The following is a 16,799-nucleotide window of genomic DNA, read 5'->3' on the forward strand; positions in this document are numbered from 1 at the left end:
ACATACATAGATTTTTCGCATAAATTTGTTATAACTAATGTATGTGTCAATAGTGTCATTGCGCTAACACTGCAGCAGTAGATGTCTTAGGAAAATTTGGGCATACGTTAGTTCTATGGTACTAAATGACGATTGTGTTCTGTTCAGACCTGTATAACAGTCTGGTGTTTCATCTACACGAATGTCGTATGCTAGAGGTATTGAGTTTGGAAATCTCCCCCTCTCACCCCCCTCCTGCCTCCCCCCCCCCCCCCCCCAGATGTTTTACCAGTGATTGCCGTCATTCCACAAGCAGTAAGAAACATAACAGTAAAATTTGGAAGGTGGGAGACGAGATACTGGCAGAAGTAAAGCTGTGAGTACCGGGCGTGAGTCGTGCTTCGGTAGCTCAGATGGTAGAGCACTTGCCCACGAAAGGCAAAGGTCTCGAGTTCGAGTCTCGGTAGGGCACACAGTTTTAATCTGCCAGGAAGTTTCATAACAAAAATTTGTTGTGACTTTTAGACATGTGTGGCGGTAAGAGATGAATAGGTGATAAGTCCTGGTAACTGCTTCAATGCGGGGAAGATAGCATGAGGAGAGGGAAGCAACAGATAGTTAATTTTAAGAATACGCAAAGAGGTTTTGTGTATGAATTTATGCCTACTGTTGTACCGATGTTAGCTATTTTTTCCGCGACGATACACGGCTGTTAACATAAAGAAAGGGAAGCTTGCATTATGCTACACAGTATTGCAATTGGAAATCTATATATCGAAGGCCATTTTCAGAATATAACTGCAGACTATCGCTATTTTTTGCACGGAAAAGGGTACACAACACAAAGTTGACATCAGTATCAAGATTAACTAACAATGTTTGGGGAGTAGCAACGATGCCTTTTCTTACTTTCTGGTGTAGTCCACATCTCTAGCGTTCAATGCTACTGAATTTTCAAAGATAAAAGCATTTCAAAATGAGAAATTAAAGAGTTACTAGTGAACAATTTTCAGTCACATGAAGAACAGTGACTCCAGAGGAAGGACGCAGCAGTGGGACTGAAACTAAAAAAAACGCAGAATATGAAACTTCCTCCTACATTAAAACTGTGTATCGGGACGGGACTCGAAACTGAAACCACTGCCTTTAGCGTCCGTGGTTCGAGACTCGGTCCAGCACACATTTTTAATCTACGTGCAATCGGCTCACACTCCACTGCAGAGTGAAATTTCATTCTGGAAACTCAGCAAACTTCATCCGGATTAAGAACGGCCAGAAATGCGTGCAGCCTTAGCGTATATCACTATTCGATGTAAGGATTATGTGCAGTGTCCGAGGCCCGACGTATCAGCCCCGGAGTGTCGGCAACGTCTTAGACGCGGATGCGGCGAGTGGAGCCTACGTCGCAGGGGTGGCGAGCAGCGAGCAGCACGCAGCACGGCGTTGCGAGGCCTGGCGCGGTCTGGAGAGTTGTTGTAAGGAGGCTGCGCGAAGGGAGCAGCAAGTGCCGCGTGGAACCCATTCTGTAGATCCCTCCCCTCGCAATCGATAGCGCCGCGGAAATGGGCCGAGGGGAGCACATATTGCGAACGAGTCACATTTCTTATGCCGCGGTCTCGTGGCCGACAGCTGTGGCGAAAATTTTCTTCTCCTCACTCCGGCCAGGGAAATACCGATTACGGATCAACAGCACACCGCAAGGTGAAATTGAAAACAGTTGAAACTGAATTTTACTGCAGATTTTTCACTCTAATAGTAATTTCTTGGAGAAATAGTTAGTTTCTCTTAGACGTGAACACATGTTTTGCTGATTAATGTAATGGTCATGGTTTGATTCTTAGTGACTCGTCCGTTCGGTGGATGGATCAGCTTAGAATACAGTGAATTCATCGGATATTGTTATTATTCGAAATTATTTTCCCTTCTTCCATCTGGGCCACGGCCTTGCCGCAGTGGATACGCCAGTTCCCGTGAGATCACCGAAATTAAGCGCTGTCGGGCGTGGTCGGCACTTGGATGGGTGAACATCCAGGCAGCCACGCGCTGTTGCCATTTTTCGGGGTGCACTCAGCCTCGTGATGCCAATTGAGGAGTTACTCTACCGAATAGTAGCGGCTTCGGTCAAGAATTCCATCTTAACGACCGGGAGAGCAGTGTGCTTACCCCATGCCCCTCCTATGCACATCCTCCATTGTGGATGACACGGCGGTCGGATGGTCCCGGTAGGCAACTCGTGGCCTGACGACGGAGACGTCGAAAGTTGGAAAAAGGAAGCTGACAAGAACGCTAGTGGGTTGAAGTTCCCAATGAAACTTTGGCAGTGCGAGCAGTCAGTTTTCACATGAAAACAACGATTGCACATATGGAAATCGAACTACGAATCAGCTTAGTTACGATGATGGACGTGTAGTACAACAACCCACAAGTTTTTCTTAACATTGTTAAACGTGCTGCAGTCACTTGAGTTAAGCAACCAGTGAAAATACATTTGTCTTTGTTAGTCGGTTACTGTGTGTCACATTAGAAGCTACATCAGTATATGCAAATAGTTTCAAGAGGCTTGTTGAACGAAATAACATTCACCTGTCTTCGGGAAGCCTTCATCCTGTGTTATTTACGTGACACAATATTGACAAGATAGAATGTCCTCCCATTGACAGTCTTAATGATGTTTCGTAGTGGTGCACTTAAACAGTTGTGACTAATTAGTACAGTAGTCAGGAGCTAGTGAGAATTATGTGGAATTTGAATAGAATGAGACAGATACTGGTAGATAGAAGCTATGCGAGGGACCGTAAAACGCTCCTGGATAGTTGAAGGGCAAAGGTCCGAGTTTGAACCCCTGGCTACACTCTGTTCTGATCTGTCATGAAGTTTTCTGGTCTTTCTTGAAGCTTTACTTCCAATCGTAACACTCCGCAACATACCCTTACTGCATATAAATTGTTTGTGAACAGAAGAATGGAAATTGTGCGCACATTGAAGGTAACTTGCACCTCTGTTTCGTTGTATGCATTTTAAGAAAGAAGGCTCTGCTTTGTTTGTTTCAAAGATTCAAACCAGGGACTTACTATCAGTCAAGCCAAAGATAGTAAACCATATACTTCGTATACTGTAAATATGTCAGTCGCGCATGTTGTAATATTAGATGGCTGTGGGAATGTAAATCGAATAATATGATACTTCGCATCTATTTACTTGTTCATTAGCCCTTTTTGTGTGCGTATATAGGCAATTACGTTTTAAAAATGAATATTTGAAGATTGTATTTAGTTCCAGTTCCGTGGTAAGTACTATATTTTTCAGATTGTGGTGGTGCGCTTAGAATTAAAAAGTAAATTTATATCTGAATACATTCGTGTGCTTTGGACGCGATCTTAAGCTTAACACTAAATTACGTGTATCGCCATAAAGAACCCTGTGATAAACGGACTGGAAAGATCTCAGCTGGATGCTGTAGCTGTATCGTACGTCAGCTACTAGGCATGTGGAGTCAGACGACCCTGCACGCTCAGTTGCCAACATTCACGGTACTTGAGGTCTAGCCAACCGATCACGGGTTGTTCCACGGTGCAACACGGGCCTTTGCGCTAGTAGCGTGCTCTAGCTAGAAAAGTGCGGTCAGCTGGCTTACCTGAAGTTGGAGAACCACTTGACGAGCTGCGCCGTGTTGTTCTTGTTGAACTTGATGTCTGGGAAGTACATCTTGAGCACGGCCGAGCTGGGGTAGCGCACCCAGAAGAACATCAGCTTCGCCTTGCGCAGGTGCATCGGCGTCAACGTCGACGAGTTCACGCTGGTTAAGGAAACAACAACTGGACAATGACGGGCAGACCGCATCACGCAGCTTCGCTCGCGCCCTCTATGCGAGGGCTGCGGCAGCCTGGCACACTCCACACACTCGCCCATGCTCTCCCACACATACACAAATAACAATACACAATGGTGCACGTGCTTCCACCATTCTTTGTGTTCCTTAATATAGGTCTAAGTTCGATTACATTGAATTGGTGCAGTCGTTGGATGATGAACTATTGCGAGTAACTATTCAGATTTCCTTCCGGTCATAGTAGTTATGATAACGTCCGTGTCACTTTTCTAAAAATGTCATGAGAATGTTAGGTACATAAACTACTGAGAAATATTTAATGCTTCCTATCACGAATACTTGTTTCTAAACGGCATTACTCCTCTATTCAAGAAGTGTGTCAAATACCAAAGGGTAAATATCATGCTGGAAGACCCTGAACTTAGCGAATGTGCGAATCCAATAACAAATTATTGGCACTTTCCCAAAACGTTTCTTGTATCTTGGCTAAACCTTAAACTCGAAGGTACTGCAAGCGACTTCTAATCACGCTGCGGTTTTAAAGGTACAGACCAATGAACTACTTCAATAAGAACGTATCCAAACATCGTAGGAAAACATGTATGACTACACATTGCTTTCAATCCAACATCGCAGTGTTCGCACGCCCTAAAGATTACCTGTTTCGCTATTGCAGTACTTTGACTGAAAAGTGTCATTTAAATACGAACAGAAACTTTTACTTTATGAATTTTTAATCATTTCTACCAGTCGGTAGTTTGCTCAGAAATCAAACACAAGGAATGAGAAATAAGCGAGGAAGTGTCAGAAGTCCAACTAACTCGCAGTAGTCTTAACTGTTGCTTCTACTGAGGAAGGGCAATATAAAGTTATCAGCCCTGTATCAGCATGCAACAAATTACCTAGCTGACTTTGTTATTTTGCCTCACTTCGAACGATTACGTGAAAAAGACAGAGGTTAGATGGAGCCAATTCCCGTATTTAACACAAATTACCTTTAAGTCTACTTCCAAGCCAATGGAACTGTCATAAAGAAAAGGAGTACATAAACAGAGAAAGTGTCTAGCTTTTCTTCTTAAATTTCCGAAAAGTAATTAACTGGTATACATAAGGCAGCGTCTTTCTCTCATTTACAGCCTATCGTGCCTTTAAGTGTCAGTATGAAATATGGTACATCCTCTGTCGCACGAGTCTTGCAATATTGTGTAACGTAGAGGCAACTGAAACCTGAATGAGGAGGGGGTGAGGTGTGGGACGGTCACCCACTTGCTGCTGACAATGAAGAACAAAGACATTAAAACTGCGTCGTTAATACATCGGGTAATCGACAAGGTGGCTCGGGGACTACTCGTCAAGCGTAGCCTCGTAGTAACTTATTGAGATCTACAACGCTGCTCGAAAGCAAATTATATTCCATTAATCGAAGCAGAGCACACGCTACAGTAAGCGCGGTTTCCGTAATGACAGTGAAAAGGGATGACGGGAGCTTTACCGACTGTAACTCGGCTTAAACTGCGCCGTAAAACTAAATTAGTATTCAGTATCAAGTGTGGTATTTAAGTTGCCAGTCCGCGGCGAGGGCGTAACACAGCTCACTGGAATAGAGGCGAGGGAAGCGCTCTGGTCAGAGAAGCCGGCAGTTCTCCTGCCGACGAGCACTGGGATGAATCGTTAATGACAACCCGCGCTACCGGCAGGTGTTGCAAGCCGACTTGGAGCCAAGTTGTATTACCTTAGACCATGCAATCAAATGCGTGTTCCTTATCTGTTAATCAGTTTCCTAATGTCGAGGCAAGATAAAGACAAAGCGTGGGGAAAAATTATACAAACTTTGCGCAAGTATATTAATGAGTCCCAGTTGAAATTAGTGCATCAGATGGCGGAGCTGGCAGTGGGGTTGAAGGGTGGGGTGAGGGGTGGGCGAGAGGGGTGTTCGGCATAGCCAGGCAGTGTCAAAGTCTTAATTAGACAACGCCCCTGAATGCCATCACGCCAAACTGCTGGTGTATTTCCGTTTCTGTGCGAGCACCGCGAAAAGAACTTTCACGCTGGTTTTGCAGTAGTTCTTTGTTTCCAGTAAAGTGCCTAAAATGTGTTGCACTCGTTGTAGTTGTCTAATTGGCTCAGAGAATAATCAGTTTCGGAATTTACCCTGATAAAGCAAGTTGCTAGTAAAATAATCGTGAAGTTTAGCAACCATGATCAGAAAGGTTAGTTTCAGACACTGAGCACACGATACGTGTACCTATTATTGCCAGAACACTATGGGAAGAGTAGGAATGCAAAAACGATTTAGATTTGTAACTGTGTTAACGATGCAATTAAAGCGAAGAAGACAGTCTCTGTGGTATTAGTGCCATTATATTCAAAGATTTTGAGTATTCAGGCGCTACGCAGGCGATGAGTACCCTTGAGAAGAAAAACTGTTTTTTCCTGCTGCATATGGAGAAACATAAATACGTGTGGCTTTCTTGATGGATGATAATGACAAAAAATTTCATGAATTACTAATTCTCTGACAACAAAAGAACACTGGGGAAGCACGGTACTCTACACTCCTTTTAGAGGAGGAGAAATCTAAAATATGATTGAGGGTGTGGGTTTCGGAAACTAGGCCAAAGAGAGCTCTTTTGAGGGACAGTAATACTTGGCAGAACACACCTGAATGCCCTATAGTTCTAGGTGGCCCTTTTAGTAGCTACAGCGTAACCACAGAGTGATAATCGGGAACAGTGAAATGCAACTATCCGTCAGTTGAAATCGCTCTGAACTGAGGTTGTGGGACAACCGAAAAGACAGGGGCAGTTGACGATAATGATTTAGATCTTGCATGGATTACTTAGATCATTCCAGTGATTGCAGCAGTGGTTCCTTAAAAAGTAATCCACCTGTGGTATCTCTCTAATCTGAGCCGTCGCTCCGTCTCTAGATTGGAGTTTCTCTCTTATGGTGATTTTAAAGTTTTAACTGATATACATGAAATGCTACTTTCCTCCCACTGCCTACTGAAGAATTTTTCTCAGCACATATTATCCACCGATTGGTGCGTGCAGGGACAGTGGCGTCTGTAAGTGCTTTGCGGACTGGTTGGAGGGCGGAGGTCTGCAGAGGAGCAGCGGCCGCTGAGTTCAACCTCCGGGTCAGGTGTCAATCCGCGTGAAGCGGGCAGACTCGGCTGGGTCGGATGTCTCAGCAACAACAACATCGCACCGCCTAAGGCTTCGGCGGCTAAGCCTATCGCGGGGAAATAGCGGTGGGGCTTCGACCGCCACAAGATACCCAATAAAAGGATTTGATTCAGCATTCGGATGGGAGACAATGCAAGGAAATGCTGAAGCACTAGCAATGCCAGCCGCCCCGCACAGCTCGGAGAAGCCGACAGCCCGCGAAACTACACTCTACTCGATCGCTGGGTACACATCCCAATAAGAATTTGACTCTTCTACCGTTTATCCTTTTTTGTTAAGAAGGACATTTCCTAGTGTTTTACTACGTCTCTGTACGTAAGGTGCGGTTGCACTGTATCGTAGCTAGTTGGTCGTCTATGCAAAGGTTTCGGCCTGTGGAAAGAGCAATCCGTTACATTTCGCGCCCGATACAGTTTTTTTTCGAAATGTAAAGAAAATAGAATCGCTAAGCGCCTATAGGAACAAGTAAGACTGTATCATTGAACCACTGTCATCAGAGAAGAAATTCTGAGAGACAGATTTCCAGTTTCTTGCGAAACAATCTGGCTTTGATAACTTCCTGTTTCCTGTTTCTGTTTGGTTTTTTTTGGACATATTGGTTGCCTATTTTCAACTGTTCATTACGAAGCTGGAGACGAAGAGAAGTGCCTAGTAGAACTGTTAAGCCGTTGTCGAAAAGACACTCGAGTTTAAGTCCTAGCATTGTATATGAAATATTCTCTCAGATAGGAATTCACAGCAATTTTGCTTCACTGTTCGATGTTATTTCAGTGTAAGTGAGGTTTCTCTGCCTCCAGTAACCAGTAACTCGTAGAAAACAGTTTTCTCTGTTGGCACGGGTTTAAAAACGAACTACTACTCTTTCGAGATTATAATCCGAGGAAGAATCCAGCTTGTAACACAAGCGAAGCAATTTGTCACTTGTAAGTATCTGAAGTGTAATTCTTGAACATAAGTATTAATTAGACAAATAAATTAGCTCCTTAAGACACTTGTCTTCTGACACCCACAAACGTAGTGGAGCAAAATAAAACAGTCACGGAAAATATTTGTAAGACGGTTGCGGAGTTGGCTCCTTATAATGAAAAGGTGTTTGGTACGCAAAGTATGGTGTCCGTGTTTACGATTCTTTTACCAAACTGTTAATGGTAATGGATGTATGCGGAAAAGGTTTAATCCGTATGTGGATCAACTCAAAAATGAACGACTGTAGGAACATTTTCAACAAGACGGAGTCACAGCACGAAACGCTCTGACAACCTTGTCACTAGTGCATGAAATGTTCGCTGAGGAGCCGAGCGGTCTTAGGCGCTGCAGTCATGGATTGTGCGGCTGGTCCTGGTGGAGGTTCGAGTCCTCCCTCGGGCATTTGTGTGTTTGTCCTTAGGGTAATTTAGGTTAAGTAGTGTGTAAGCTTAGGGACTGATGACCTTAGCAGTTAAGTCCCATGAGATTTCACACACATTTTGAACATTCGTGCGCTGAGGACAATCAGTAGAGGCAGTGCAATCTCCTGCCTACTTCAGTCACTTGGATTCTCTCTCCCTGCGGTTTTTATCTGTGGGACAAATTGAAGTGCCAGGTGTACTCGAATAATCCTCACACATAGAAAGAGCTACAGTAGAACAATGAAAACGGTACTGCTATTGTGCCTCTGTCAGAACTGCTGCGCGTGTCCCACGGTGTGCCAAATCGAACACAGCGCTGCATCAACATCAGCGGTGGCCACTTCCAGCATCTTCTGTGATGTTCGTTAACAACGGTCAGTCTCGTCTCAGTTTTATTGTAATTTTTTTCCGGGTCAGTATTATTTTACCCACGCTATTTCTCCCCAGCAAATGCCCGGTACGGAAATAATGATTTAGGGCTTCCGTGGTTTTTGTAGATCACTTCAGCCGTATGATGGAATGATACCTTTAATAAAGTCACGGGCATATCCTTCCCCAAAGTTCATTTGAAGGAAGGTAGAGCTCAGTCTCGAACGAGCAAGGTGTTGTGCCAATTGAACGTCTTGCCGCAACTAATACGTTACACAGTTCCTGCGAACGTATACGTAGCTGCCTCTGGAAATTCGAATCGTAACCCACTGAATAGGTAACGGCTCGCCTGTTAAGAGAGCAATGAATAGCAAGTTTCATCTTTGTTCAGCGAAACCTCCCTGTTGGTCTCTTTCTACTCCAGTTGCGTAACAGATACAGCTCGAAATACCAGTTAATTTAAAGGCGCATTTTAGGAGTCTCTTGCACATAGATAACGAAGACGAGCGGGTGAAAAATGAATGCAGGTCGTGAGGAACGAGTGGAACTTGTACTGCCCCCACTCGTCTTCACAGGACCACTTGCGCCGACGAAACGAGTCGTAACTTTTCCTCGCTGGTGGAAAAAAAAAAAAAAGTCCGAACTCGCCGTAGAGTTGCAACTAATAACGCGCTGGAACAACTTTAGTTCTCAGAACTGGCAGCGTGAATGTTTCATTAGTTTAGACAGAATAAAAAATGAAGCCCAGTCCTGGACACGCTCGGCAGACTGCTGGTGGCCATTAAAAATGGAGCTTCTTGTGACAATAGGTTATCGGACGTTAGGCAAACAGCGAGGCGGCCGTCCATAATGCAGGCCGGGGCGAAGGGTTGCCTGCGCCAAGGCGGCGCTGCAAGACGCCAAGACGAGTCCGGCAGCGCGGCCGCGTTCTCACGGCCGGCCGCTGAATAAGGAACGAGCGCGAGCCGCCGTCGCCAAAGACGGACTCTGTGATGACGTACCCGCCTGCATTATTCACCGCCCTCCCCTTTCCGAAGTTGAGTCCAGCTGCCGGCCGCCTATAATCTTCGTTTGTGCATCTGTTATGATATTTTTTCCCCTCCCAGCCTTCCGCCTCTGTTACGTCGTATCTTCCATGCGCAGGTCACAGGACTATGGTGAAGGGGGCAGGGGAGGGGGACAGGGGGGGGGGGGGGGAAGGAGTTCCTTGGCGCGGTCGCCAACTTTGACTTGAGGACAACTTGAGTGTTGCGTTCGAAGAACGGAAAGGAAAACTTGGGTCGAGACTGATCGAACTCTGTCAGAGCGGAGGAAATTCTACGGAGGTGAAGTCACACAGGAGACTGTTCGAGACACTTCTTCAGGAAGATGTACTTCAGGGCCTCATATAGTACTGACGAACCTTACATTCTGTAGTGGTCCTTTTTATAATGTAGTACAGTAATGGATAATGAGGAGCCTTTTAGACCTCTCTGATAGTTTCCTGGCATCGTAGGGGTCTTTTGGGATGAAGACGCACCATTTCACCTAGACGCTGCTTCAGTTGGTGTTACGACTGCATGAACGATCGAGGAAATCTGACAGAGAAACTGATAAGTAAGTACACAGAACCTACTAGATCCTAGATACCTGTAAAGCTGTTTACGCAGGTGCGGCTAAGATCGTTAACCGGTTGAATCGTGCCCATTTCAAGATTATTAGAACTTCCAGTTTTCGTGGATGCTCAAATTACTAACCAGTTTATAAATCGATAATTCATTCAGATATGGTGTGTACAGTGGATTTTTCGTTGGTCTAAACGTAATAGGTTGGAAAGAATGTACCTCATTAGCACTGGAATTCTAGTGTTTGCAATTTCAGTGTTAGATAACCGAGCATGCCTTACAGATCACTTATAACTTTGAATCTCTACCTTCCTCTCCAGTTCCGAGTATACGGCTGAGAGAAAAAGTTGATCAGAGCCTCAAGGCAACAAAAGTATCCTGCAGGACAATATCAATGAAACAAGGAATGACTTCAAATTTGTTAGCCGATGTAGACAGAACGTTGCTGCTTACACGTCTACAATACTTTACTCGTTTTGGGTATCTGGTACCTAAATAACGTACTGATCACATAACGACGTTTTCAGAGGTAACTTGTCAACTGTACAATTTATTCGCCACGAAAGATTAATCACATACACTGAATACATCTAAACATTGAGGAGAGGAGCTGATGAAAGCACAGCGCAGGTTGTGTAATTTCAATCATGCTTGCACATGCACAAACTTACATTAGCACATTTATCAGATGCAGTCTCCGTATCAGTACGTTCAGTACTGACAGTCCTTCGTCCACCATACCTTTCGTAGCCCTACGTCTCAAGAATGCTCAAAAATGGTTCAAATGGCTCTAAGCACTATAAGACTTAACATCAGAAGTCATCAGTCCCCTAGAACTTAGAACTACTTAAACTTAACTAACCTAAGGACATCACACACATCCATGCCCGAGGCAGGATTCCAACCTGCGACAGTAGCAGCAGCGCGGTTCCGAACTGAAGCGTTTAGAACCGCCGGCTCAAGAATGCAGTTTCTCCATTATGCGACAAATAATTAAATTTGCAGAAGAATGAGTTAAACGTAAGAGGAGTGCGTGAACAGAAACAGGAATACAGCAGAGAGTAACTGTGTAGTTGCTAATTCTAGTCGCTGTTCGTGAGAATGTTAGTATCTCTCAGCAGTTGTACTCGATTGTACTGTGAGCTCGAAGGAATGCCAAAAACGCTGCTGGATCAGAAGTATCCGGACACGTGTATGCAAAACGAAAATGAACAGTAGATGCCACGAGAGGCGGGGCCGCGAGAATGAAAAGAGGCGGAGTACTGTGCAGTTACAAGAGAAGAAGTTGCACCGAAACGGGTAGGTCGGAAGAGGTCAGTGGCTTCGAACGTTGTCTAGTCGTTGGACGTCACCTGAGCGCGAAGCCCATCAGGGACATTTCAGCCCTTCTAAAGCTGTCCCAGTGACCTGGTTAGCGATTTGTCTGCGAAGAGGAAACGCGAAAGAACAAGTACAGCTAAAGATAGACCAGACGTATCGTTGCAGCATAGCAGAGCGTGGTTGTAAAACATCGCGTGGGTGGAATCACTCGTAAGTGCCAAAGTGATGGACTGTGCATTCCATCTAGCACAGTGACTGTGGATAGTGAGTTAAAAAGAATGGGGTACATCGGTCGAGCAGCTCCTAATGGGTCATATGTAGTCGGTACTAATCGATGCTTGATGTGGTCTAAGGAGAAACGACACTGGTCACTGGACCACTTAATTCGACTACATTCCATTCTGCTCGTTTTGCTTTTGTTGATGTTTTTCTTATATCTTCCTTTCAATACACTGTCCATTCCGTTCAACAGCTTTTCCAAGTCCTTTACTGACCGCGATAAATGTTCGGATACTTTAGACGAGATAGTGTACGGTCCGAGTTATCAATTACTTGCCATCTTTAATTCCATTTTTCATAACGGCTTGCAAGGGAGGGGGTCGGGTGGTGTGGAGGGTTGTTGGAAGAGACTGCGAGTGACACGTAGGCGTGAAGTCTGTAAAGAGAGAGCATTGGAATACAGAAGACAGCAAATACGTCTTTTAAGTCAATAGGTGGCTACGAGAAATGACAGCTAGCAATTCGTCCTATCGACGACGAGGTCATTACAGAAGGAGCACAAGCTCAGACTCGTATGGAAATCGAAAGTCATGAAACAAATATTCCCAGCATTTTGCTAAGGCGAGTGAAGGAAATTCTGGGTCAGCGGACGGGGATTTAAACCGCCGTTCTCCCACATGATTGGGTTGGGTTGTCTGGGGGAAGAGACCAAACAGCGAGGCCATCGGTCTCATCGAATTAGGGAAGGACGGGGAAGGAAGTCAGCCGTGCCCTTGCAAAGGAACCATCCAGGTATTTGCCTGGAGCGATTTAGGGAATTCGCGGAAAACCTAAATCAGGATGGTCGGGCGCGGGATTGAACCGTCGTCCTCCCGAATGCGAGTCCAGTGTGCTAGCCACTGCACCAACTCGATCGGTTCCGAAATGGTGTGACCTCGTTCATTATTACCAGGAAAGGAGAGCATTCTTCGAAAGTCTGAGAGCAGAGCACACTGTCTGGTGGACGAAGGAGCAGAGGACGCGTCAGCGAGCAGGGTAGAGTCTAGTAACTACACATTGGAGCGAAACTCACTACAGCTTGGAGCAAAAGGATATTGTAGGCTGAATGCCGTCGTAGGGCCCCTCGCCGGAGTTGCAGTCGGAGTTCCTGTCGACGGCGTCGGAGGCCGCGCGCAGGTGCGAGTAGTCGGGCGAGGCGCCGTGCTGCGCGGCCGCCAGCAGCGCGGGGTGCAGCAGCGACTGGGGGTGCGGGGGCGGCAGCGGCGGCGACTCTGCGCCGGCCACGGCGCCGCCGGGAGGCGAGCCCGCGCCCGCGCCGCCGCCCAGGTGCATGGCGCCGGGGCCCGCCTGCCCGGGGCCGCCCACCGGCACCTGCACCGCCTGCTGGCCCGCCGACTGCACCGGCGGCACCGCCACGGGACCGCCCGCCTGCGCGCCGGACACCTGCGGGCGACAACGCTGCGTGTACACGACGACTGCCTCACTCCGGGAGTGCACTCCCAGTGCATCACAACTGTTATTCCCCAAAAGTCTTTACTTGTTTCTAAAAACACTGTACGACATTCCAGTCTGAACCACGATCGGCGTAGTAAGCCAAATCCTCCGATATTACACTACTGGCCATAAAATTTGCTACACCAAGAAGAAACGCAGATGATAAACGAGTATTCATTCGACAAATGCATTACACTAGAACTGACATGTGATTACAATTTCACGCAATTTGAGTGCATAGATCCTAAAAAAATCAGTACCCAGAACAACAACCTCTGGCCGCAATAACGACGGTGATACGCCTGGGCATTGAGTCAAACAGAGCTTGGATGGCGTGTTCAGGTACAGCTGCCCATGCAGCTTCAACAGGACAGCAGTCGAACATTTTCTGTATCCAGAAAGGCCCGTACAGGACCTGCAAGGTGCGGTCGTGCATTATCCTGCTGAAATGTAGCGTTTCCCAGGGATCGAATGAAGGGTACAGCCACGATCCGTGGATCGTAACACATCTGAAATGTAGCGTCCACTGTTCAGAGTGCCTACAATGCGAACAAGAGGTGACCGAGACGTATAACCAATGGTACACCATACGATCACGCCGGGTGATACGCCAGTATGGCGATGACGAATACACGCTTCCAATGTGTGTTCGCATCGATGTCGCCAAACACGGATGCGACCAACATGATGCTGTAAACAGTACCTAAATTCATCCGAAAAAACGACGTTTTGCCATTCGTGCACCCAGGTTCGTCGTTGAGTACACCATCGCAAGCGCTCTTGTCTGTAATGCAGCATCAAGCGTAATCGCAGTCATGGTCTCCGAGCTGGAAGTCCATGCTCCTGCAAAAGTCGTCGAACTGTTCGTGCAGATGGTTGTTGTCTTGCAAACGTCTCTCTCTGTTGACTCAGGGATCGAGACTTGGCTACACGACCCGTTACGGCCATGCGGATAATATGCCTATCATCTCGACTGCTAGTGATACGAGGCCATTGGGATCGAGCACGACGTTCCGTGTTACCCTCCTGAACCCACCGATTCCATGTCCTGCTAACAGTCATTGGATCCCGACCAACGCGAGCAGCAATGTAGCGATACGATAAACTGAAATCGCGATAGGCTACAATCCGACCATTATCAAAGTCGGAAACGTGATGGTACGCATTTCTCCTCCTTACACGAGGCGTCACAACAACGTTTCACCAGGCTACGCCGATCAACTGCTGTTTGTGTATGACAAATCGGTTGGAAACTTTCCTCATGTCAGCATGTTGTAGGTGCCGCCACTGGCGCCAGCCTTGTGTGAATGCTCTGAAAAGCTAATCATTTGCATATCACAGCATCTTGTTTCTGTCGGCTAAATTTCACGTATGTACCACATCCTCTTCGTGGTGTAGCAGTTTTAATGGCCAGTAGTGTAAATGACAAATGAAATACACACGAAGCGATGTAATCGCCTCATTCTGACGCCACCTAGAGACTACTTGCATGCCAGTATTCGCCTTATTTAAATCTGAAACACAAGGCTAAAGGAAGAACCACTAGGCCTCTCGCTATGCATTGTGTACCACGAGAAATGCTTAGTATTCAGGGATATGACTGCAATCAGCATTCGAAGTATAAAATAGTAGTAAAAATGGGCTGAAAAATACATACTAGAGCTACTCAGGTCCGCTCGGTCGTGAAATGGAAACCAATCTGAAAGTCTAAAATGTTTTATTTGAAACCGTTAGCTACGCCTTCGAGTTACTTCTCTATATAGTCGCCGTTCCGACTTAAACGTCTGTCGTAACGTTGCGCAACCTTAACTACAGCTTCGTCAAAGAAAGCAGCCGTCTCCGCTTTCCGCCAGTTCTCTAAGCTGGTCTACAACTTGTTGTCTCTGCCAAAATTTAGTCCTCACAGTCGGCAGTTCATGAGAGCAGATATGAAAATTTTGTAGGGAACTTTATGCGCGCATTGTGCGCTCAGAACCAAAAAGAGAGACGTGATGCGATCGATGGGCGTACTAGAGACACTGTCCAACACATCTGTGTAAAGTTTCTTCGGATTTTCGGTTTTGTTTCCCTTTCGTTACCGATCGGACCTTACTTTCAGAGTAGCCCTTGTACGGTAAGCTCTATGAGCACTTCTTCATCTTCGATACTGTGAAACAAATCTACTGCAAACTCTTTGCTTTCCACATTTCGGGAGCCAGTAATGTGGACAAAAACAAGGAAAAATCGTGTAGTAAACATGGGCTCTGAATTGTTTTGCAATAAATGTTGTCAGAAGCAAACGATCACTGGTAATCATAGTTACTTCAATTCTAAAAGTTGTAGTGTTTATACAAACGTAGAAGTGATGTCATCGGCAGCTATGTGGGACCAATTACTGTTGAAGGAAATATTCGTAACGTGACAGGTAGTGTCCCAGAGTGTGAAAAATAAATGTGACAAACCAAGGGAAAGGCCTATGTTGTGTTGGAAATAAATCAGGCTGATCATTAAACCATAAGGGAGTAACATGCTTGAACTATCTCGATCATCGCATGGATAGGACACAGACCAAAAGGATTGACTCTACTCACAAGTTATGGTAGTTGTATCTAAAAAAAAAAAAATGGTTCTGATTTAGAAAATCAGACATTAAAGACAGAAAGAGCAGTTAGCGAATCACATACTCCTGCATACTGATATCAAGTGATACCATACGCTAATAGATTACACATTAGACTGTCTTTAATTTCTCCCGACTACCGTAATCCAGGGTGAGTTTGTGCTGCTTTTGAAGGTTTTAATGAGGAAACTTTGTTATGAAAAATTTCAACAGAAACTGAATTAATGTAGAAATTTAATACATTTCTCATTTCATAAACTTAGTATTTGTTTCTCAGAGTATAGTTCTGGACCAAAGACGAGAGGCGAACGTGACACGAAGCCACACCATAGGAATGGGTGACCCTTTACCTTCTTTATTGCGGGTTTTGCAATGATAAATATTACGTAGCATAGTGTCAAGCTACCTAAAAGGTAAATTAGTTACAAAAAGGAATACCACTCCAGTACAATCATTTTAAAGAGTTGTTCAGATATAATTACAAAATTTATATTGCCAAATTTCTGGTTTCAGGAGTCAGGAGCACAAACGAGTTCTCGCTCTCTGAATTTAAATCTGACATTTTCGGTTTTCAGAGAACGTCTGTGTAAAAGTAGAATATTTCACCCCTTTCATTTTGCTGCTTCCAAAAAACTTTTTCCCTAGCTCATTCGAGTTTAAAGAGGATTAGTGTCCTCTCCAGCGAATAGCTCTGTCTCATATCGCGTAATTATTTAGTCGCAGCATAAAGCCACCCTGGATTACTGTGCCTGAAGATAAGATTTTTGCCTACTGGAACTTTGTCTATTAGTGAAATGAAGGAGGCTCCAA

General features: G+C 45.4%; 1 protein-coding gene across 4 annotated transcripts in view; it reads right to left on the reverse strand.

Annotated features, from left to right (window-relative positions):
- Positions 1-16,799, reverse strand: part of LOC126349037 (homeobox protein prospero-like) — a 56,027-nt gene that overhangs the window by 30,630 nt on the left and 8,598 nt on the right. For 3 of the 4 annotated variants that reach the window (XM_050002404.1, XM_050002403.1, XM_050002406.1), the window contains exons 5-6: positions 12,969-13,339; positions 3,614-3,775 (exon numbers count right to left, since the gene is read on the reverse strand). In XM_050002404.1, coding sequence (XP_049858361.1) covers positions 3,614-3,775; positions 12,969-13,339 — 533 coding nt within the window. The remainder of the gene's footprint in view (positions 1-3,613; positions 3,776-12,968; positions 13,340-16,799) is intronic. The other variant, XM_050002407.1, reaches the window with a different exon arrangement.

The sequence above is a fragment of the Schistocerca gregaria genome, chromosome 1 (assembly GCF_023897955.1).
Source record: "Schistocerca gregaria isolate iqSchGreg1 chromosome 1, iqSchGreg1.2, whole genome shotgun sequence".
Classification (NCBI taxonomy): Eukaryota; Metazoa; Arthropoda; class Insecta; order Orthoptera; family Acrididae; genus Schistocerca; species Schistocerca gregaria.